This window comes from Neoarius graeffei, chromosome 19 (assembly GCF_027579695.1).
Source record: "Neoarius graeffei isolate fNeoGra1 chromosome 19, fNeoGra1.pri, whole genome shotgun sequence".
Lineage (NCBI taxonomy): Eukaryota > Metazoa > Chordata > Actinopteri > Siluriformes > Ariidae > Neoarius > Neoarius graeffei.
In genome coordinates this window covers 34,282,907-34,308,560 of record NC_083587.1, presented here as the reverse complement: position 1 = coordinate 34,308,560, position 25,654 = coordinate 34,282,907, and the positions used below count along the sequence as shown (strand labels likewise).

General features: G+C 40.4%; 1 protein-coding gene across 1 annotated transcript in view; it reads left to right on the top strand.

Moving 5' to 3' along the window:
* Nucleotides 1-25,654, top strand: part of LOC132867605 (contactin-associated protein-like 2) — a 386,791-nt gene that overhangs the window by 120,770 nt on the left and 240,367 nt on the right. Inside the window, exons 10-11 of the mRNA XM_060900588.1 lie at nucleotides 6,606-6,768; nucleotides 20,188-20,294. Of these exons, the coding sequence (XP_060756571.1) occupies nucleotides 6,606-6,768; nucleotides 20,188-20,294 (270 nt within the window). The remainder of the gene's footprint in view (nucleotides 1-6,605; nucleotides 6,769-20,187; nucleotides 20,295-25,654) is intronic.

Genomic DNA, 25,654 nt, shown 5'->3' with positions numbered 1-25,654 from the left:
TAGTGGTTAGCGCTGTCGCCTCACAGCAAGAAGGTTTGGGTTCAAGCCCCATGGCTGGCGAGGGCCTTTCTGTGTGGAGTTTGCATGTTCTCCCCGTGTCTGTGTGGGTTTCCTCCGGGTGCTCCGGTTTCCCCCACAGTCCAAAGACATGCAGGTTAGGTTAACTGGTGACTCTAAATTGACCGTAGGTGTGAATGTGAGTGTGAATGGTTGTCTGTGTCTATGTGTCAGCCCTGTGATGACCTGGCGACTTGTCCAGGGTGTACCCCGCCTTTCGCCCGTAGTCAGCTGGGATAGGCTCCAGCTTGCCTGCGACCCTGTAGAACAGGATAAAACGGCTAGAGATAATGAGATGAGATAAGATTTTAGTATGCCAACATGCTGACGCTAATATGCTAACAGCTAGCATGTTAAGGCTAATATGCCACATGTTAACAGTGAGTATGCTAACATGCTAATGGATAACATGTTAATTGTGAGTATGCTAACAAGCTAATGCTAACATACAAAGCGCTGCTTTGTGCAGCAAGTACACTAATGATCAATTCTAAGTTTCCAAGATGGAGAAAAAAAACATGCTGTGTCCGAAATCAGTCACTCATTCACTACTCCCTACTCACTATATAAGGAATTACTATAGTATAGAGGACTATATAGTGAGCTCATTGATAAAATCAATAAATACTTTCGAACACTTCTCCATCACACCGTTATTTATGTCATTACTGTTGCCCAATTAAAACGTGCCAGATCAGTTGGCTGGTGGGTTTTCAAAATAATAAATACATGCATGTATTTTTGTGATAAATACACATTATACTGAGCGTATTTCCCGCATTAATAAATACAAAGTACTTTGTGTCTGCTGCATCTTTCAGTTCTTTTAAATCAAGGCTGAATACTTTCTTCTGTGCCGCTGCCTTTTATTCAATCAAATTTCTCATCTCATCTCATTATCTGTAGCCGCTTTATCCTGTTCTACAGGGTTGCAGGCAAGCTGGAGCCTATCCCAGCTGACTACGGGCGAAAGGCGGGGTACACCCTGGACAAGTCGCCAGGTCATCACAGGGCTGACACATAGACACAGACAACCATTCACACTCACATTCACACCTACGGTCAATTTAGAGTCACCAGTTAACCTAACCTGCATGTCTTTGGACTGTGGGGGAAACCGGAGCACCCGGAGGAAACCCACGCGGACACGGGGAGAACATGCAAACTCCACACAGAAAGGCCCTCGCCGGCCCCGGGGCTCAAACCCAGACCTTCTTGCTGTGAGGCGACAGCGCTAACCACTACACCACCGTGCCGCCCTCAATCAAATTTGAGACTTTTAATTTGATTTCTTTCAGTGTGACCACAATGTATGACCACGGGCGGCACGGTGGTGTAGTGGTTAGCACTGTCGCCTCACAGCAAGAAGGTTCCAGGTTCAAACCTCATGGCTGAGAGGGGCCTTTTTGTGTGGAGTTTGCATGTTCTCCCCGTGTCCGTGTGGGTTTCCTCCAGGTGCTCCGGTTTCCCCCACAGTTTAAAGACATGCAGGTTTGGTACAATGGGGCCACTGTAATTGGTGCAAGCTGTTGTGGTTTCCCATGCCATGATATATGTATGTATGTATATATATAGATCTTCCTATGGCAAAAGCTAAATAAATAAATGCATGATGGGATATATTGCTTGGTTAGTGAGCATTGGTTGTACACTACTTTTCATGATGCATTGTGGGATGCTTTGAGTACACTATGTAGGGTGTAATAATGCTCACTATACATTTGGACAGCACTACAAAATGGCAACCTCACTATATAGTCTACTATATCGTGAGTAGGGAGTGATTTTGGACACAGGGATGGTAAACATCTGCGTTGGCTGTACTGAAAAGGGTAAAAGTTTCATCATTCTGCATTTCTGCATCCCAAAAGAATCATTCTGACTCATTCTGCTGGTCATGAATTATACATCGAGGACACAAGTACTCATTAAAATAACCACATTTATTCCCCAATCTCCTATAAATCACTCATGACTCTCAAAATCACACCAACACACAACTTGTCACGGTGTCCGCCTGCTCAGTGATATAATTAGAAATGTGAATGTGTTTGAAAAGTCAGCCAGTAAAAGTGTTGTTATACAGATTAAGCTAACAGGAGCCTGTCTTCTCATTCCTGTCTTTATTGACTACCTGTATCCCCCGGTATTGTTTCGAGTAGGTAACCATTGTTAGAAGCCATTCAGATACTATACTGCTCTCCTTCCTTATCAGATGCTACTTTATTTCTACTGTTTCTCGCTTTCCTCCTTTGGAGTGAGCTGTTTCCTATCATGTTGCTACAACTGGGACATTCTTTCCCTTGTTGTATACTCCGCTATCTCTTCACTGCTTAAGCAGCCAGACACTCAGCAAAACATGTCAGACAAACAAAAGATGGTCTAGATAACTTTTAGAACATCTTGTTTTCTTCCCTCTGTTGTTTCTCGTGAAAGTGCCGAGGAGAGGGAGGAGTTTTTCAATTATGTCTGCGCCACAACCTTGCTGGGAATACAAATACTACTGTAACAAGGCAGAAAATATTAAGCAAGAAAATGCCGTCAAAAGCAATATTTAGAGTTAATTCAATAATATGCAAATAAGAAGAAGGTAAAAAAATAAACATCTAGCCCAAAATATTGTTCATATAAGTACTGGGCTCAATAGTCATGAATCGTCCCAGTCATGATAATCATGTTCATGTGCTGTCTTTTCAAATTTGGCTCAATCCACACCAGTTATCATGGTATTATACAGCAGGTCATAATAAAAAAGGAGAAACATAACCAAAAGGACAAAAAGTTGGCATGTTGATACAGTGGGTAGTGTTGCTATCGAACAGCTGCAGGTTCTCTGGTTTGATCCTGTGCTTGGGTTACTGTCTGTGTGGAGTTTCACATGTTCTCCCTGTGTCCATGTGGGTTTCCTCCAGGTTCTCCAATTTTCTTATATCAAAAGCAAGGCTAAACTACCCTGATCAGTATAAATCAGTTACTGAAAACAAATGAAGAATTAATTATTTAATTTAATTATCCCCCGCCCAAACTTAGGGATATTGAAACAGGTTCCGTCCGTCCGGTCACGTTTTCATTTCCGGGCCGTATCTTTAAAACTACTGAAGATATCGTCATGAAACTTGGTATGCATTTCAAGCAACATGTGAACTGGTGCCTTTTGCTATTTTGGATTTTTGAAAAAAGTATTTTTCAATTTTTTACATAAATAATAGATTTTGACTTGGTTTCTAAGAGCAATGTTCGTTTCCGGTGCATATATCCAAAACTATTCATGATACAGATTTGAAACGTGGTATACATGTTAACAAGGTGATGTAGATGTGCCTTTTCATACTAAGAAATTTGAGAAATTTTAATTTTTCATGTTTCCATGGGGGCGGCACGGTGGTGTAGTGGTTAGCACTGTCGCCTCACAGCAAGAAGGTCCGGGTTCGAGCCCCATGGCCGGCAAGGGCCTTTCTGTGCGGAGTTTGCATGTTCTCCCCGTGTCTGCGTGGGTTTCCTCCGGGTGCTCTGGTTTCCCCCACAGTCCAAAGACATGCAGGTTAGGTTAACTGGTGACTCTAAATTGACTGTAGGTGTGAATGTGAGTGTGAATGGTTGTCTGTGTCTATGTATCAGCCCTGTGATGACCTGGCGACTTGTCCAGGGTGTACCCCGCCTTTCGCCCGTAGTCAGCTGGGATAGGCTCCAGTTTGCCTGTGACCCTGTAGAAGGATAAAGCAGCTACAGATAATGAGATGAGATGAGATGTTTCCATGGAAACAATTTCAGACTTAGTCTCTCAGGTTAGTCTTAGGGGTAGGTTTTGTTTCTGGAGCAGAACTTGAAAATTATGAGTGGTATGGTCTTGAAAGTTGGTATATGTGTTGATTAAGTAATTTATATGTGCCTTTTGATACTAAGAAATGTGAGAAATTTGAGTTTTTGGCTCACCTGGACCAAAGGTCTGATGGGCTTATGCCATGGGCTGCTGAGGTCAGTGTAAAGAGGAGGTAGGGTTGGTTTCCTGCAGCACAACTTGAAAAATGTGACAAATAATATCTTGAAACTTGGTATATGGAGTGGGGGATATAGATGACTCTGTCTTCTTGTTAACGTTTGATTTAATTAACTAATGAAGGAACAAATGAATGATAGGATGGGGGAAAATAGGTACCCTATGGGTACATGTGGCTGCTGCTTATAAATAAAATTGTTTTCTGATACCATGTCCATACAGTAAATATAGCATATATATTTACTCTATGAGGCAGTAGCCACAAAAATAAACAATTTAAAAATCACAGAAGTAAAATATACCAAGTGTCTGTACTTTATATTATTCTGCTCTTACCTCTTACAGTTTATGAAACTGAAACCTCTGAACTGAGGCTGATATACACACGCTGTCGCCATGACCAAAACTCTTATTTCTCGGAAAAGGCCTGGCGCTAGAGCTCAGTGGTCTCAATACTCTTTTCGACGGCTTCCCGTTACAACTCAGAAGCGCGTCACATCTACATCACACATGGGACAACTGGCCGAAGAAGGCGAGTAAAGGGGGACAACCTGGAGTATATTTTAAAATAGGAGCGCACTTTCCCTCGGTAATAAGCATAAACATGTCTGAAAGCGATTTCTTTAATCTCGTCCATTTATTTTGAATGGTGAACTGAATCGTATACACTCACCGGCCATTTTAATAGGACCACCTGCAGTGCGCCATTGTTACACTCATTCTTACATTCTTGCAACACGATGACAAAAATGCTCATTTCTATGATTTACAGTAAACCTTCAGTATTTTCACACTAACTTTTTGTTCAGTTGTACCCTTTTCTGTTTCTTTTCTTTCTATTTTTTTCAGGACATTTATAGTTGTATTTTCAAAATATCTGCCCTTTGCCAAATTCTATTTTAGTCAAATTCCAAGGGATGATGGATGAAAAAGTATCCACCACCTATGCTTTTTTTTTTTTTAATTTTGAGAACAGTTGTTTCATTCTTTGCAGCTATATCGAGCCTTCTCAAAGTGGCAGTGTTATTTAAAGTCATGACTGAAAAAAGGCACATTCCTTTTGGAGCTTGACTGGAGGGGCTGAGGAGCATGGGAGTTACTTCTAGTTCATTGTGCAGAAATCAAATGCTAGTTTATAAGCTGCCATATAATGAGGGTGGAAGCCATATTGTTAACTAAAAACATTTTGCATTGATTAACCTCCTAAGGCCCAAGCTGTTTTTTTACATGTATTTTTTTTATTTCTCTTTGCTATTTGGGCTTATTAGAACCTGATTAGAATAAAAACTAAGCATCATCTTTTGATAAGATGTACTTTTAGAGAAAAAGTATGTCCACATATGTGGATTCTTGTTCCGAATTTCCATAAAGTGCTGTCCACGCATGTGACCGCTAAGCCCTAGGAGGTTAATGTAGTAATTACAACTAGGACAATTCAATGCACAATATATTGGCAATATAGACTCCTGTTAGATTTTTTTTTCCCTTCAATATTTGCCATATTATTTATATCAAATCAACAAGTAGACTTATCTTTTTGAAAGCAAATGAGATTTTTTATTACATTAAAGGAAAAGGCAACTTTTGTACAAAATCACCACAAATAGATAGATAAATATATAAAGTAATCGATCATGGAATTTATAGAGAAAGAACAGGCCGCATAACAGTATCTTTTAACTTTTAATAATATGGGCTTGCGCTGAGCTCAGCGAAGATGCGTTCCGCCATATTGATCTACTGCGTGACGTCATGCGGCCCACCACTGAAAAGAACTCTTCAGTGCTTCATGGTAATAAGGTAAAAAAAAAACCAGTACAATCGCTTCTTCAAAGTTTCACCAAATGGTTTTATTTATGCAACTTAAAGCTCATAATACTGTATAACTTTGGTTGAGTAAAAACACGGAGCAAAAACATGGCTGAATCCTGAATGACTCCTATTTGGATTTGTCCTACAAAGCCTACTGCGCATGCGTGAAGCGGCTCGGCTCGGTTTTCCCTTTCGGGCGCTCTCGTTTTCTGTTAGAATTTGGTAAAGAAAAAAAATAAATATTATTTACCAGCTTACCGGGTCCATGAACATAAATCTGACAGCTGACAAGGTCGGGATATAAACGAATCGAATACAAGCCACCCGCCGGGACTCCTAATCACAGTGATCTGCTTGTTTTTTTGGTTTTTTTAATTAAAGAAAAAAATCCAAATATACAGTACGAAATATGCAGCGTAAATCTGTAAACACTGTTTTCATGGGCCCAGTGACGTCACAGATCAGAGGGAGGCGCATTAACGAAAGATTCTGATTGGTTTATAGTTGCCCACAATCTCAAAATGTCTGACTCCTCCAACTTTGACTCCTCTGTGTCAATTCATGATTTCAAAGTTAAAAATATTTTTTCATGTTCGATATATAATGGAAATAATTAACGGAATTGATTACGTATATGTTTTTCTCCTATTACACACCTGGTTTTGTACAAAAGTTGCCTTTTCCTTTAAGAATAAATTGTAATGGTTCTGATGCGTGTATCTTGCTGTTCTGTGTACAGGCTATTTCCTGCAGACACTGGCATATCCCTCGCAGCGCTTGTTTCAGGGATGCATGCAGCTCATCCAGGTGGACGATCAGCTAGCCGACATATCAGCAGTGGAGCAGGGCAGGATAGGCGCTTTTGAGAATGTCAGTCTGGATACATGTGCCATTATAGACAGGTAATAGTCTTGAGCACATGACCACCCTTCACACCACCACATACAGTACACTGCATTCTTAAAAATAAAGGCTCCATCTAGCATCCTGAAAGGTTCTTTGGTTTGTTACTTTTGGGAAACTGTATGTAAAATCCTATGACAAGGCTTCTTCTTTGAGAAAGCTTCTTTAGCTTTCTGTTTCGAAAGCTAAAGAAGAACTTTTTTTTTTTTTAAACTTGGTTATAGTATTTTGTCTTCTTATGCGTAAATTTACACACACTCAGGAGCAGGAAGAAACTAGAAAACTTTTTTTTTTAAATTTGAGATTTTCCAGAATACCAAATTTCATGCGTAAATGTTCATACAAACAATTTACAAATAAATTTGTTCATATCTTGTTTGATATTTTTACAGCTATATCGAGCCTTCTCAAATGGCCCTTTTCCACTACCCTTTTTCAGCTCACTTCATCTCGCTTCAGCTCACTTCAGCCCGACACGGCTCGCGTTTCGACTATCTAAGAACAGCACGACTCAGCTCGCTTCAGCCCTGCTTAGCACCCAAAACTCGCACGGTTTTGGAGTGGGGCTGAAGCGAGCCAAACCGAGCTGAGTGAGGCTAGGGGCGTGAGGAGACACTCCCCTGTGCACTGATTGGTGAGGAGGAGTGTCCTCACACACCCACACACGCCCCGCGAGCACGCTGGGATCTGTAAACACCGCAAACCCGGAAGAAGGAGAATTACGAGAATTATGAAGCCTTATGCGCCTCGCCTCATCTATACGCTCTTGCCAGTGTCTGTTGGCGTTGTCGGCGACAACAAGCCACAGCACCAAGATCAGCAACACTAACGACTCCATGTCCTCCATGTTTATTGTTTACTCTCCGGGTTGTGAGACTACCGCTTACAAGGTCACTGATGTCACTGTTTGCGCCGCATAACGACATCACGTGACGTCCACCCACTTTCGCTAACTCCACCCAATGTGTCCACCCACTTCCAGCCAGCACGGTTCAGCGCGGTTGTAGTCGAAATGCAACTCCAACAGCCCCGCTCAGCACGGCACGGCTCAGCCCAACTCAGCCGCGTTGGTAGTGGAAAAGCGGCAAAAGTGGCAGTGTTATTTAAAGTCATGACTGAAAAAAGGCACATTCCTTTTGGAGCTTGACTGGAGGGGCTGAGGAACATGGGAGTTACTTCTAGTTCTTTTCCATGGGTGGCACGGTGGTGTAGTGGTTAGCACGGTCGCCTCACAGCAAGAAGGTTCTGAGTTCGAACCCAGCAGCTGGCAAGGGCCCACTGCTCTGTGTGTGTGTTCACTGCTTCAGATGGGTTAAATGCAGAGGATGAATTTCACTGTGCTTGAAGTGTGCATGTGATGAATAATAAAAGTTTCTTCTTTAAATGAGGTCCATTGTTTCTAATCCCTGGCTGCAAGTGAGGGAAGTGATACAAACCAGTTAGTTCTATTAAAAAAAAAAAAAGAAACTGCTTATTTTGACCCAAACAGAACATGAACAAAGAGTATAAGGACCTTCCAGACTCCCTGCTCAGAACCACATCAACAAGCTTTATTCAGTCTAGGAAAAATGGCACTGCACTTATTGATTGATTGTTAATGCATTCAAGAACAGTTCCTTCACTGAGCCTTAGTGTGGGTTTATGTGTGTGGCAGTGGGGGCGTGGTCAAGTGTCGGTTTCCTTCAGTATCCCAGCTTTCGGCACCACTGTAGGATGACTTTGGTGTGGGAGGAATACTGAAGCACGGACAGGCGGGAAATGGTGTCAACACAGACTTTAGTTAGTATTTTTCTTTTTTTATCTGACATCTAATTTTTAGGTTTGTTTACCTGACATGTTTCGACGTACGACTGTCGTCTTCCTCAGAGTGTCACCGGATGTTATTGGTGACGCATCTTTTATCAGCTGATGTTTCCGAAGGCGTGGCCTTCCTGTCTGGTTTGACAGGTCGGCCACGCCTTCTACTGTCTGTTCGTCCCCTGCAAGATGGCACTCCAGGTATGGGAAAGCATGTATGCTCCCTCATCCCGGTTGATGGTCCTCGGACTTCGCTTACTGATCTCTATGGCCTCCCTGATCCAGCGCTGATGTTTATTATCTTCTGTGCGGATGACTCTGGCATTCCCCCAGTCCATAATATGATTTTCTCTTTTGCAGTGATCTGTTATAGCTGACTTGTAATTTTCCTGTTGTGCCTTTTCTTTTATTGTTCGGGTTTGTCTTGTAGCTGTGTCCTTTTCGCACTCTTTCTTATGTTCATTTTTTCTTGTGTTGAAACTCCTTCCTGTCTCCCCGATGTAAGTTTTATTGCATAATTGGCATGGAATCTCATATATGGTGTTGCATCTGTTGTCCGGATGTATTCTGTCTTTGGGATGAACCAGGATCTGACGGAGTGTTGTGTGTGGTTTGACAGGTGTGTTAATGTTGTGTTTCCTCATTGCTCTTTGAATGCGTTCCGTTATTCCTCTGATGTATGTATGATAAAAGATGCGTCACCAACAACATCCGGTGACACTCTGAGGAAGACGACAGTCATACGTCGAAACATGTCAGGTAAACAAACCTAGAAATTAGATGTCAGATAAAAAAAGAAAAATACTAACTATATGTAATACATGACATAATGAACGTAATCGAAAGAACACAGACTTTATTTTAATTCTATTCCTACTGCTTTTCAGCTTTACTAAAACTCAGTCACGTGCGCACACACACACACACCCAGGTGCTCTGGTCGGGAGGGCTCCCCTCTCTTCGTTCTCTCCCCCCTTTTCTTTGCTCCACCGTCACTGCAACACACACACAACATTAGTTGACAACAGGTGTAATGACCTTGCCGTTCACCTTCCCTGGCCCCACCCTCGATTCACAACCCAATGCTTGACCGTGCCCCTGCTGCCACAATGTGCTACAGCCCTTTCATGGTTACACATCAGTGCTGAGGTAGCACACCATTTAGCACTCTGATAATCACATGTAATTAATAAGACAAAACTACACTTAGAATGAGAATGACTTGCAATAAGAAACGTGATGAGTTAATCAGTTACCCAGCTCTAGACATAGGTCTAAAAAATGTCAACACAATGTGCACAAAATTTTAAATCTCTTACAGCTCATTTGCTAATTGGGAAGACAGTACTATGCCATTTTCGATTTTAGTTAATGCACATCCTTAATATTCCATGTTTTAGAGCTTTCAAGTTATTAAGAATAATCAGGGATGTGCTTTCTGCTCAACAACACCCAAAAACTTTAGCTATGTCAAGATTAGTCACAGAACGAATGGTGCTAGAAGAGTAAATAATTTATCACCACGAGAGTGTGTTGTCTTACAATACTGAGGCACCGTAATATTTAGTATAGTTGAAAGTGGCAGATCAACATAAAAAGTCCTGTTTCTATCCCCTGTCCTGTCATTGGGTTGTTGGTCGATTGTGTTCACCTGCTCTATGTTATGATTTTTGAATTATTAAGTCTGAGCCTTTTGCCTTCGTTTTTCTCTATTAATTCTGGTTTTTAACTATTGCCTCTGTTTGAACACTGATTATGGATTATCCCTGTTTGATGTTGTCTGCTTGTGTTTTGATCCCCCATTGCGGACTCTGATGATTCTTGGATTCCCCTAATTATAGCACTGAGTTTACGCACTTGTGTCCTTCCTCACCACATGTACCCAATCCTTGTTTCTGTATTCAACACTGAAATAACAGAGTCATTATGAAGTTGAAGTTGAGCAGTGTTGTTGATTTGACATCACGTTAGGCTTGCAGTACTCAAGTCCGACTCGTGCCCTAATTTTACGGACTTGTGACTTGACTTGGACTTGAGCACTGATGACTCAGACTCGTGCATTAACTGCATTCAGACTTGTAAATTGGAGACAAGGACTCAGATTTTTTTTCTTTTTTTTTTTTTGCAACATGCCATAATCATTTGGTGTAAGATATTTATATCTACATTAATTTTTATACTAATTTTGTGCAAGAGAATGCACGGTCACCTGTTCATATGTCATGTTCAGGAACAAACTAACTTAATGGTGCTAAAACGCCTGGAGAGAAGCCCCTAGGATTGTCCGCTTTGCTTATACAGATTTCTTGTGCAGTGGGAAAAAATGCACTGCTGTGTGTTCCATATGGAGAACTATCGAGGAGATGACAGGGACAACCTCGAACTTCAATCACCATTTGGTAAGAGTCCACCCAGAGAAGTAATTGACACGCTATGTTCATTGCTCGCTTGCTGACCGATGAACTAGCTAGTGTTAACCCTCTCTCATGTTATTTGCCCTGTTGATAGTGGGCGGGGCTTGCTGAGCGATGAACAAGCTTTTTATCTGTAGCCTATTAACTAAAATAGGGCAGTCGAGCAGTAACGTTAGTCCAACACAGCAGCAGAGAAGGTTTCACATAAAGGCAGCAACAGCCACCGTCAAATGATGCGGTTGGAGTCTTGTTCTCGGACTCGACTCGAAATTTTCTTTAATGACTTGGACTTGAACACTGGGGACTCGAGACTGGACTCGGACTCGAGGTTTAGTGACTCAACTACAATACCGCATCATGTGCTGTACTTGGAATTTCAAACTGAGGTGACATTTTCTTAGTTTTTTCCTCGTCGTGGTTCATTCATCTCATCTCATTATCTCTAGCAACTTTATCCTGTTCTACAGGGTCGCAGGCAAGCTGGAGCCTATCCCAGCTGACTACGGGCGAAAGGCGGGGTACACCCTGGACAAGTCGCCAGGTCATCACAGGGCTGACACACAGACACAGACAACCATTCACACTCACATTCACACCTACGATCAATTTAGAGTCACCAGTTAACCTAACCTGCATGTCTTTGGACTGTGGGGGAAACCGGAGCACCTGGAGGAAACCCACGCGGACACGGGGAGAACATGCAAACTCCGCACAGAAAGGCCCTCGCCGGCCACGGGGCTCGAACCCGGACCTTCTTGCTGTGAGGCGACAGCGCTAACCACTACACCACCGTGACGCCCCGTCGTGGTTCAGAAATTATGAATTAGAAATCATGAGTTATAAGCCAGCGCTGTCACCTCACAGCAAGAAGGTCTGGGTTCGAGCCCCGTGGCCTGCGAGGGCCTTTCTGTGCGGAGTTTGCATGTTCTCCCCATGTCCGCGTGGGTTTCCTCCGGGTGCTCCGGTTTCCCCCACAGTCCAAAGACATGCAGGTTAGGTTAACTGGTGACTCTAAATTGACCGTAGGTGTGAATGTGAGTGTGAATGGTTGTCTGTGTCTATGTGTCAGCCCTGTGATGACCTGGCGACTTGTCCAGGGTGTACCCCGCCTTTCGCCCGTAGTCAGCTGGGATAGGCTCCAGCTTGCCTGCGACCCTGTAGAACAGGATAAAGCGGCTAGAGATAATGAGAATGAGATGAGTTATAAGCCTTTGTCAAACGCAACATTAGCACACAGGTCGCTTTGATAATTTGCATACTGCTCATAGTAGTACACTGCAAAAACTAGCCATCCTAATATAAGGAAAAACATAATAAATTTGAGAACATTTAGACTATAATCAAGTGAAATAATCTGCCAGTGCAGTAAGATAATTACACTTGGTAAGACATCTTAGAATAAGTTGGTTGCAATCTAGAACTAGGTTTAATAATCTCAAAATTGGTGTCTTGTGTTCTTCTAATAAGAAATGCTAGATCATTTCAACTATTTTCAAGATATTTTCACTTGCTAAGATATAATTTTTTGCAGTGTAGGTTGTGGGTAAATCTTTTAAATGAAGATATGTGAAGTCATCTAAAAGGAGGTAACCAATTAAAAACTGCATTTTTGAATACCACTGAATTACCATCATTCTGACATATTCATCTGAAGCAAAGGTATGATTCAGAGTGGCTTTTTACCTGATTAAGCCAGGCTTGATTTTCACTGTTATGGAAAGAACAGTCCTCAAAAACAAATAAAAATGAACACAGCCTCAGACAAATTGGTCTTCACAGTGTGTAACTTGGTTTTTATTATACTGAGTCAGTGGCAAGGCCACCCATGTGTGCTCTCAGTGACAGAGACGTTGTGGGTGTTGGATAAGTTCATGGTGTAAAGCTCCAACAGCAGATGGTAAGGGCGCTAACTCAATTAATCCTAATATTCTTGACAGATAATGTCCCAACAGAACATATACCACCCTCCAGTAGAAGGTGGAAGAACAAAAAAAACTCCCTGCAGACTTCCATATTCATAACTCTGCCCGCAAAGCATGAGACCAACAAGCAACTTTTTTCATGCTGTGTTCAGCTGTGCTAATGAGTTACCCACACAACTGACAAGAGCAGCCTCAGAAATCATTCTGTGAAAACTGGGGTATGAGCTGCCATCTTTCACTTCTGAACCCTTGGCTAATGACTTTTCAGATGACTAATTGCATCAAGAAGAAAACACAGTGAAGCCTTTAATTATTTTATCTTTGGTTATTTAATTATAGCTTCAAGCTAGGGACAAAGATGGAGGATCCATGTAGCGTAATTATGTTAATCTTTTCCATATGTTGTCAGTATGATGACAGCATGGTGGTGTAGTGGTTAGCGCTGTCACCTCACAGCAAGAAGGTCCTGGGTTCGAGCCCCGTGGCCGGCGAGGGCCTTTCTGTGCGGAGTTTGCATGTTCTCCCCGTGTCTGCATGGGTTTCCTCCGGGTGCTCCGGTTTCCCCCACAGTCCAAAGACATGCAGGTTAGGTTAACTGGTGACTCTAAATTGACCGTAGGTGTGAATGTGAGTGTGAATGGTTGTTTGTCTCTGTGTCAGCCCTGCGATGATCTGTCGACTTGTCCAGGGTGTAACCCGCCTTTCGCCCGTAGTCAGCTGGGATAGCCTCCAGCTTGCCTGCGACCCTGTAGAACAGGATAAGCGGCTACAGATAATGGATGGATGGATGTCAGCACGCCCGGATCACTGCACAGGCTTCATATGGCTTCAGCCTAGGGGCCCCCAATTGGTCAAAAGAAAAAAAAAACCCTTCATATTCATTGGCTCAAAATGAATATTTAAATAAACGGACGCTGATCGGGTGAGGCAAAGCCGCCTTCCATATATAAATGTTAGACGTCACGCACGATGTCACTCCACAGTTGAACAGTGAACATGTGTGACAGAAAATACGAGAGCGGTGCTCAAAGGCGCAACGGCAAAAAGCCCAACGTGACAAAGCTCTATTGAGCAATATACCAAAACTAACAGGGTTTTTTAAACCTAATGAAACCCAACTGGCAAGTGCAAGTCATCATGACACTACCGTTTAATAATGTTTATATAATGTTTATATATATATATATATATATATATATATATATATATATATATATATATATATATATATATATAAAATATAATTATATAATGTTTAATAAGTTTAATAATGAAAAAAACAAAAAAAAACTTTAAAATCTAGAAAATAGACAGTTCTTTACAGGTAGATGGGATAAGATGGTGGTGGCCGGGGGGGGGGCCCTACAGCAAGTTGTAGCCTAGGGGCCCCTGGCCATGTTAATCCGGCCCTGGATGTCAGCATGATGATTATGCAGCCTTGATTTTGTGTATGATGTCTTAGGAAATGCCTTTTCCATCAGTCCTCAAAGTTTGGGAGGAGAATTGCACCAAAAAATGGGAGTGAGGGTTTTGTTGCATGTTTACCACAAGGGGTTGAACATTTTTCACACTGTAACCTTCAGTGTTTTTTCAGTAAGTAAGCTCGAGATTTTGTGTATAGTGTCATGAAGCAGACTGGTAAATGCATGTTTATTATTATTATTATTATTATTATTATTATTACTAACATTCCAACATGTTTCATTTCCTCAATTTAGTATCTCATGACCACCTTAAATCATTTGCTATATACTGTATGTAGAAAAACATAAAATATACATGTTAGTGGCCTGTCTAGTCACTTATTGCAACATATAGATGCAACACTTTTCACTCCTGCCTAAGTTTCACATATCATGTGCAAAGATGGTCACAAGTCCTAGGTTTTTGTTAAAAAAAACAAAACAAAAACATTATATAACGGTAATTGCTGGTCCACTAATATATTGACAAGTGATATTCCAAGAGTGCTGATATTTTATAATGGCTCTGGGGATTTTTTTTTATTATTTCAACTCCAAAATACTGTGGTGTATTGTATATAGAGGATGGTTGCGCAAAGATATGAAGTTTATCTTCGAGTGGTGAACATATTCACGAATGAACAAAGCAAACAAGTGAAAATATTTTCAACACGAGAAAATTAACTTCATATCTTTGTGTCACTGTGTAATGTTCTTTATATTATATGGACACCGCACAAAAATATGCACATAATCAAAAGAATTGTAATTTTAAACCAATTGAAATTTTGACAACATGCATCAAGTCAGCGGGAAAACACTGGGAGTGACGTCATCCGTGTGAAATATCGGGAATTATTATATATACGGGCCACTTTTTCCATGGGATAAAAACATGTATTCTATTCCCTTCTAGTTGATAGCATGCAATATTGTTATCATATTGCTTATCCTCCGTGTATTACACCACTCTCCCCAATGGAGAACGGGCATGCAATATTGTTATAATATTGCACGTTGTCAAGACAACACGACGTCACACGTCAGAGCTGATGCAAAGATCCAATGACAAAACTTTTCTGCTGTGCATGCGCACAATCATTTCTTTGTTGGCCAGAAAAGAGAAGACGTGGTTAATTCAGTGCTCGGATTAAGCACTAAATAAATAAACTGAAACTAAAGATGCACTGAACACCCGAAAGGCTACCAAAACTTCATTATATATTCTTCATGCATATTTACAAGAGAAAAACATACTGAAAAACTGGAAAAGAGAGCAATAGCGGAAATATTGTCAAAGTTCTACTTGGAGGTGAGGAAAAGTGACAGAGACTTTTACAAGAGGACTTCACTTGTGGACTTCACTCAGCAAAGCCCTTTTGTTTCGAACAACTGCAGTGTAACAATTAACTATGGCCAAAAGTAACTGTGAACTTGAACTGTCAACCTGTACATCGCTTGTATATAAGTTGGGTTGTTCAGGCTTTTTGGACTTGAACCATTTTTATTGTTAGAACTTTGACTTTGTACATTGGACTGACAGAACACTGAATTACATTCGATCAAAATCAGCATTCAATATTGGTAAGTTACCCCCCTGTTCTTAACTTTCTGTAAAATCTATAATTGTTCCATTGAATGTATATGTTATATGTATTATAATAATAATATTGGCTGTTTTTTTCATGGTATATCAGATATATTCCATTCAGCCACTCGTCTTCAACTTGTTCAATATCTATGCAATGGATATTGAACAAGCTGAATGGAACATATCTGATATACCACTCAAAGCCATCCAATATTATTTTAAATATGTCACTCAGATCCACAATGTATTTTGTATAGCATGTGACATTTTCAACAGAAAAAGATAAATTTCATATCTTCAAGTTAACATATGATTTTCTTTTTATTATATAGACATATTCACAAACAAAAAGTACCCAAATTTATCACAACAATTCATTGATTTCCTACGAGTGACATAGAGAGATTTATGTCATGGTATTGCTTCTCAATGTCCCGGATGTAGCTCGTATGAAAAATATGAGTGGGATATTTCCCAGTAAAACACTTGTCATTATAGTATATAACGTTTGTGTGGTTCTGATTTTGAGTCCTGTAAATCAAGCTGTTTTCAATGACAGTTGGACTGGTTTTATCACGCAAATCTAGCAACCATTCTTGGCTTCATGTATATAAAAAAGCAAAGTTTACAGTGTTGCTTGAAAGTTTGTGAACCCTTTAGAATTTTCTATATTTCTGCATAAATATGACCTAAAACATCATCAGATTTTCACACAAGTCCTAAAAGTAGATAAAGAGAACCCAGTTAAACAAATGAGACAAGAATATTATACTTGATCATTTATTTATTGAGGAAAATGATCCAATATTACAAATCTGTGAGTGGCAAAAGTATGTGAACCTTGAGGATTAGCAGTTAATCTGAAGGTGAAATTAGAGTCAGGTGTTTTCAATCAATGGGATGATGATCAGGTATGAGTGGGCACCCTGTTTTATTTAAAGAACAGGGATCTATCAAAGTCTGATCTTCACAACACATGTTGGGAGAAGTGTATCATGGCACGAACAAAGGAGATTTCTGAGGACCTCAGAAAAAGTGTTGTTGATGCTCATCAGGTTAGAAAAGGTTACAAAACCATCTCTAAAGAGTTTGGACTCCACCAATCCACAGTCAGACAGATTGTGTACAAATGGAGGAAATTCAAGACCATTGTTACCCTCCCCAGGAGTGGTTGACCAACAAAGATCACTCCAAGAGCAAGGCATGTAATAGTCAGTGAGGTCACAAAGGACCCCAGGGTAACTTCTAAGCAACTGAAGGCCTCTCTCACATTGGCTAATGTTAATGTTCATGAGTCCACCATCAGGAGAACACTGAACAACAATGGTGTGCATGGCAGCGTTGCAAGGAGAAAGCCACTGCTCTCCAAAAAGAACATTGCTGCTCTTCTGAAGTTTGCTAAAGATCATGTGGACAAACCAGAAGGCTATTGGAAAAATGTTTTATGGATGGATGAGACCAAAATAGAACTTTTTGCTTTAAATGAGAAGCGCTATGTTTGAAGAAAGGAAAACACTGCATTCCAGCATAAGAACCTTATCCCATCTGTGAAACATGGTGGTGTTAGTATCATGGTTTGGGCCTGTTTTGCTGCATCTGGGCCAGGATGGCTTGCCATCATTGATGGAACAATGAATTCTGAATTATACCAGGGAATTCTAAAGGAAAATGTCAGAACATCTGTCCATGAACTGAATCTCAAGAGAAGGTGGGTCATGCAGCAAGACAACGACCCTAAGCACACAAGTCGTTCTACCAAAGAATGGTGAAAGAAGAATAAAATTAATGTTTTGGAATGGCCAAGTCAAAGTCCTGACCTTAATCCAATGGAAATGCTGTGGAAGGACCTGAAGTGAGCAGTTCATGTGAGGAAACCCACCAACATTCCAGAGTTGAAGCTGTTCTGTACGGAGGAATGGGCTAAAATTCCTCCAAGCCGGTGTGCAGGACTGATCAACAGTTACCGGAAATGTTTATTTGCAGTTATTGCTGCACAAGGGGGTCACACCAGACACTGAAAGCAAAGGTTCACATACTTTTGCCACTCACAATTATGTAATATTGATCATTTGTTTATTGAGGAAAATGATCCAAGTATAATATTTTTGTTTCATTTGTTTAACTGGGTCCTCTTTATCCACTTTTAGGACTTGTGTGAAAATCTGATGTTGTTTTAGGTCATATTTATGAAGAAATATAGAAAATTCTAAAGGGTTCACAAACCTTCAAGCACCACTGTATGTATGGTATGTATGCATGTATGGTACGCATGTACGTATGTATGTATGGTATGTAATGTAGGTATGTGTATACAGTGCTGAGCGTAAATGAGTGCACCCCCTTTGAAAAGTAACATTTTAAACAATATCTCAATGAACACAAACAATTTCCAAAATGTTCACAAGACAAAGTTTAATATAACATCTGTTTAACTTATAACGGGAAAAAGTAAGGTTAATAATATAAACTTAGATTACACATTTTTCAGTTTTACTCAAATTAGGGTGGTGCAAAAATGAGTACACCCCACAACAAAAACTACTACATCTAGTACTTTGTATGGCCTCCATGATTTTTAATGACAGCACCAAGTCTTCTAGGCATGGAATGAACAAGTTGGCGACATTTTGCAACATCAATCTTTTTCCATTCTTCAACAATGACCTCTTTTAGTGACTGGATGCTGGATGGAGAGTGATGCTCAACTTGTCTCTTCAGAATTCCCCATAGGTGTTTGATTGGGTACAAATCAGGAGACATACTTGGCCACTGAATCACTTTCACCCTGTTCTTCTTCAGAAATCCAACAGTGGCCAAAATGTCGCCAACTTGTTCATTCCATACCTAGAAGACTTGGTGCTGTCATTAAAAATCATGGAGGCCATACAAAGTACTAGATGTAGTAGTTTTTGTTGTGGGGTGTACTCTTTTTTGCACCACCCTAATTTGAGTAAAACTGAAAAATGTGTAATCTAAGTTATATGATTAACCTTACTTTTTCCTGTTATAAGTTAAACAGATGTTATATTAAACTTTGTCTTGTCAACATTTTGGAAATTTTGTGTTCATTGAGATATTGTTTAAAATGTTACTTTTCAAAGGGGGTGTACTCATTTACGCTGAGCACTGTATGTATGTAACTTACTGTCTTATTTACTTAAAGAGAGGTAATAGCAAGAGATCATAAGAACGAAGTTGTATTGTGGGCACAGACACATCACTGAAGCCCTGCTTTGTATTGGGCTGTATCACCCCATGCTGCTATCAGTGAGTTTTCGATAACTGCTTGCCCTGTTGTATTTTATTCTTTACATATTTCAACAATTGTCTCATCTCATCTCATTATCTCTAGCCGCTTTATCCTGTTCTACAGGGTCGCAGGCAAGCTGGAGCCTATCCCAGCTGACTATGGGCGAAAGGCGGGGTACACCCTGGACAAGTCGCCAGGTCATCACAGGGCTGACACATAGACACAGACAACCATTCACACTCACATTCACACCTACGGTCAATTTAGAGTCACCAGTTAACCTAACCTGCATGTCTTTGGACTGTGGGGGAAACCGGAGCACCCGGAGGAAACCCACGCGGACACGGGGAGAACATGCAAACTCCGCACAGAAAGGCCCTCGCTGGCCACGGGGCTCGAACCCGGACCTTCTTGCTGTGAGGCGACAGCGCTAACCACTACACCACCGTGCCGCCCCTTCAACAATTGTGTTACAACAATATGAACAGTGTATGTGTGTGTGTGTGTGTGTGTGTGCGAGAATGCTAAAGTTGTCTTTTAGGACGCTGGCTTTCTGTACATTGACTATGACTAATGCCAATTTCCTGTCTCATGGCTTGTTTCTGCTGTTAATGATGCCAGTGCAACTTCCATCAAGGAAAGTCTTTGATGAAAGGATTTTGTGCTTAAAAGGAACTGTAGTTTATGTCAATCCTGAAAATACACACACTCCAACAAAAAGTGGAGACCAGGCATGAATGGTTCTTTCAATTTACTACGACTCCTACTATCACCTTATTATTCAGCCCAGGAACTAATAATATTTTCCAGTGAGTACCCAGATCAAAACACATCATAAGGCAACTGGTCCCTCATGGATGCACAGTAATTTGCCCCCCACCCCAAGGTGAAGCTGTGTGACTTTGAACAGAAGGACAAAGCTGTAGTGGTATTTAATGTGAAACTGATTTTATGCTAATGATTCTCCTTCCTATTTTCCAGATGTTTGCCCAATCATTGTGAGCATGGAGGAACGTGCACTCAGACCTGGGACACCTTCAGCTGCTCCTGTGATGGCATTGGGTATGCCGGAGCTACCTGTCACTCCTGTATGTACACACAGTCCTATAATTCCAGTAACTCCATTCAGACATTCATATGAAATGTGTCTCCTAAACATGGAGAAGCTTGACAATTTTACTCTAGCCTTACCATGTTACAGTGATCAACAAGGAGCAATGATTTGAGGAAAACATTACCTGTTTAATTTCTTATTTGGATGTGTGTGTGTGTGTGTGTGTGTGTGTGTGTGTGTGTGTGTGTGTGTGTGTGTGTGTGTTATTTTGGGGTCAGCTGCGGCTAGTATTGCTGTTTTGGCGGATTCTTTTTTGGACTATAACAGGAAGCATACATGTTTTTTCTGTATTTTGTACCATGTGTATGTACAGTGGTGCTTGAAAGTTTGTGAACCCTTTTGAATGTTCTATATTTTTGCATAAATATGACCTAAAACATCATCAGATTTTCACACAAGTCCTAAAAGTAGATAAAGAGAACCCAGTTAAACAAATGAGACAAAAATATTATACATGGTCATTTATTTATTGAGGAAAATGATCCAATATTACATATCTGTGAGTGGCAAAAGTATGTGAACCTTTGCTTTCAGTATCTGGTGTGACCCCCTTGTGCAGCAATAACTGTAACTAAACGTTTCCGGTAACTGTTGATCAGTCCTGCACACCGGCTTGGAGGAATTTTAGCCCATTCCTCCGTGCAGAACAGCTTCAACTCTGGGATGTTGGTGGGTTTCCTCACATGAACTGCTCGCTTCAGGTCCTTCTACAACATTTGGATTGGATTAAGGTCAGGACTTTGACTTGGCCATTCCAAACCATTAACTTTATTCTTCTTTAACCATTCTTTGGTAGAACGACGTGTGTGCTTAGAGTCATTGTCTTGCTGCATGACCCACCTTCTCTTGAGATTCAGTTCATGGACAGATGTCCTGACATTTTCCTTTAGAATTCGCTGGTATAATTCAGAATTCATTGTTCCATCAATGATGGCAAGCCATCCTGGCCCAGATGCAGCAAAACAGGCCCAAACCATGATACTACCACCATCATGTTTCACAGATGCGATAAGGTTCTTATGTTGGAATGCAGTGCTTTCCTTTCTCCAAACATAATGCTTCTTATTTAAACCAAAAAGTTCTATTTTGGTACAAAACATTTTTCCAATAGCCTTCTGGCTTGTCCACGTGATCTTTAGCAAACTTCAGACGAGCAGCAATGCTCTTTTTGGAGAGCAGTGGCTTTCTCCTTGCAACGCTGCCATGCACACCATTGTTGTTCAGTGTTCTCCTGATGGTGGACTCATGAACATTAACATTAGCCAATGTGAGAGAGGTCTTCAGTTGCTTAGAAGTTACCCTGGGGTCCTTTGTGACCTCGCTGACTATTACACGCCTTGCTCTTGGAGTAAATAATTAGTTTTCTTTTGTTTCAGACATGTAAAAGCCCATCTGATCACCCTCTGATGAAGACGGAAGTTACACCGTCAAAACATGTCAGGTAAAGGTAAAAAGCTTTTACATGTCTGAAACAAAAGAAAACTAATTATTTGATTTAAGAAGAAGACATAATGAACGTAATATATTTATTGCTCTTGGAGTGATCTTTGTTGGTCGACCACTCCTGGGGAGGGTAACAATGGTCTTGAATTTCATCCATTTGTACACTATGTGTCTGACTGTGGATTGGTGGAGTCCAAACTCTTTAGAGATGGTTTTGTAACCTTTTCCAGCCTGATGAGCATCAACAACGCTTTTTCTGAGGTCCTCACAAATCTCCGTTGTTCGTGCCATGATACACTTCCACAAACATGTGTTGTGAAGATCAGACTTTGATAGATCCCTGTTCTTTAAATAAAACAGGGTGCCCACTCACACCTGATTGTCATCCCATTGATCGAAAACACCTGAGCCTACAATAATTTCACCTTCAAATTAACTGCTAATCCTCGAGGTTCACATACTTTTGCCACTCACAGATATGTAATATTGGATCATTTTCCTCAATAAATAAATGACCAAGTATAATAGTTTTGTTTTATTTGTTTAACTGGGTTCTCTTTATCTACTTTTAGGACTTGTGTGAAAACGTGATGATGTTTTAGGTCATATTTATGCAGAAATATAGAAAATTCTAAAGGGTTCACAAACTTTCAAGCACCACTGTATGTCTGAACAATCTTTAAATAATATTGACTGACTTTTTTCTGTGGTATATCAAATATATTCCATTCAGCTAGCATGATACTGAACTCGTCTTTGACTCATTCAGTATCATGCTAGCTGAGTGGAATATATCTGATATACCATGAAAAACAGCCAGACAATATTATTATTATTATTATTATTATTATTATTATTGTGCATACACACTCTCTTCATATCAGCATTCTCGAAGGCTAACGCTAGCTTACCTGCAAGTTGGCGCTGTTCGCACGGCAGTGAATTCACCTTCCAGCCGCTGTAGCGTTCATCAGTAGCACAGGCTAACGACTGAGAAACTAAGATTTCTGTCCCAAGACTCTTCCATGCACACTCCCCACAGCATTTTTCACTGTAACTTAAGTATTCCTTTCCTTGTGTAGTTTACTTAGTTACTTTTAAAATCAACATCAGGAACTACACACAACAGAGCGAGCTGGCAGCCAAAATTCTCTCAAAATCTTCCGCTTTTAACGAAGCAAACCTCGCGGCCAGGTTTGCTTACAAACTGTCACAGTTGCTCGCTAGCGCAGAAATTTTACATCTTTGATGTGTCTCTTTTCCAGTTTTTCAATGTCCGTTGGTATGTTTTTCTCTTGTAAATATGTGTGAAGAATATATAATGAAGTTTTGGTAGCCTTTCAGGTGTTCAGTGCATCTTCAATTTCAGTTTTTAGTTTATTTAGTGCTTAATTATAGCATAGCTAATCTTAGCAGTAGCACTGGATTAGCCTTGTCTTCTCTCTTTCCAGGCGGACAAAAATAATTCTGCGTATGCGCAGCAGAAAAGTTTTGTCATTGCATACATGTCAACCTTTGGTCAATCAAACCTGTATAACCAACCTCCAAAATCCGTATTTCCCTTATAAAATCCGTATAAGATGCAAATTAAAATAATTTATCTAAAATTTGAATGATAATTAGCAATGATATATCCCAGTTACTTTTTATTCAATATTAATAACAATAAACCTTCAGAATGAATACAAAGTATTTTTCCAGTCTCACCTGTGATCTCATTTGGACGGTAAACCTGTTGGTACAGTTAAACGCAGCACATGAATGAGGCATCTTTATTCTCGGCTACTGTATATCAGAGACGGCTGAAGAATCTCCACTTTGCCCCATCCAATATGGCAGCGAGGATGACGTATGATTCTACGCAGAAGGCGGTGTCTATGTTTATATGTCTATGACTTCACGGTTGGCGGGATTCTCGCAATGCGGTGTGTGCATGATCAAAAGTGGAACGAAGTCTCGCTACCACAAGATAACGCGCGATTTCATGAGACTCTTTACTGGCTGTCCGTGGTGTACAGTACGTTTATCATCGTGGGAATTGATTATAGCTCTAAATAAATATTGAAGTTTTTTTAAAGAATCCGCATAACTTTATTTATACGCCCGTATACTACGTTTATTGAATCAAATCCGTATAAAATACGGACATTCTGTATAGGTTGACATGTATGTCATTGGATCTTCGCATGTGTGACGTCATGTTGTCTTGACAACGTGCAATATTGTACCAATATTGCACACTCATTATGCATTGGGGAGAGTGGTGTAATACATATACGATAAGCGATATGATAACAATATTGCATGCTATCAGTAAACCCACTACAAGGGAATAAAATACATGTTTTTATTCCATGGAAAAAGTGGCCTGGATGTATAATCATTTTTGATATTTCATAGATGTGTACCATATTATTTTGCTCCAACATTGCTGTTATGAATTTCTCCTCTCAGCACCTGGCATGCTCCCCAGCACAATGAGGACTAGTCTCTCTTATTTTGTGTATCTTGATGTGTGATTTTGTTTTTTATTTGAGACTCATCCCCACCTGGCCTATCCTTTCATCAGTGTGTGTTCCTGATCGTGTTTAGGCATTTTAAGTTCACCCCTTGTTTGCCTGTTTATACCATCATAGGCCTTTGTCTCATTGCAAAGTCTTGCCATTGTTAATGTAGATTACTCAACCTTTTTTCATCTAATTCCTTGTTTTCTAGTTCTGCGTACTTTTAACCTCTGCTTCGTTATCTGGAATATGATTATAGATTACCCTTGTATCATGTTACCTGTTTGTTCTTTGAGCTCTGCCTGGAAAATAAATACTGATTCATGGATTCAAATGAGTAAACTTCATGCCAACTTTATGCACTTGCATCCTACCTCCAATACCCATACATTACAGTTGTACGATATCTTGTGCAATCTTACACAAATACTTCATTCTAGTTTATACCGTCTTAGGCTAAATATGACCATTAAAACATGCTTTTTTTGAGTTTTTTAAAATTTGTCATTATTTTACTTTCTAGTTATCTTTTTATTGGAAATCTACTGCAGAATCCATGCACAAACTAATAATTACATTTTGCAAGGAAGATTATGAACAGTACAGTGGTGCTTGAAAATTTGTGAACCCTTTAGAATTTTCAATATTTCTGCATAAATATGACCTAAAACAACATCAGGTTTTCACACAAGTGCTAAAAGTAGATAAAGAGAACCCAGTTAAACAAATGAGACAAAAATATTACACTTGGTCATTTATTTATTGAGGAAAATGATCCAATATTACATATCTGTGAGTGGCAAAAGTATGTGAACTTCTAGGATTAGCAGTTAATTTGAAGGTGAAGTTAGGGTCAGGTGTTTTCAATCAATGGGATGACAATCAGGTTTGAGTGGGCACAGAACAGGGATCAATCAAAATCTGATCTTCACAACACATGTTTGTGGAAGTGTATCATGGCATGAATAAAGGAGATTTCTGAGGACCTCAGAAAAAGCGTTGTTGACGCTCATCAGGCTGGAAAAGGTTACAAAACAATCTCTAAAGAGTTTGGACTCCACCAATCCACAGTCAGACAGATTGTGTACAAACGGAGGAAATTCAAGACCATTGTTACCCTCCCCAGGAGTGGTCGACCAACAAAGATCACTCCAAGAGCAAGGCGTGTAATAGTTGGCGAGGTCACAAAGGACCCCAGGGTAACTTCTAAGCAACTGAAGGCCTCTCTCACACTGGCTAATGTTAATGTTCATGAGTCCACCAGACCCGTTGCAACAAGGTAGGCAGACTTGGCAATTGCCTAGGGCCCCAGCCCTCAAAGGGCCCCTGCTGCCGAACGACTGGTTATGTACTCAATAGCAATGACAACTTTTTGAGCGCGGCAGTG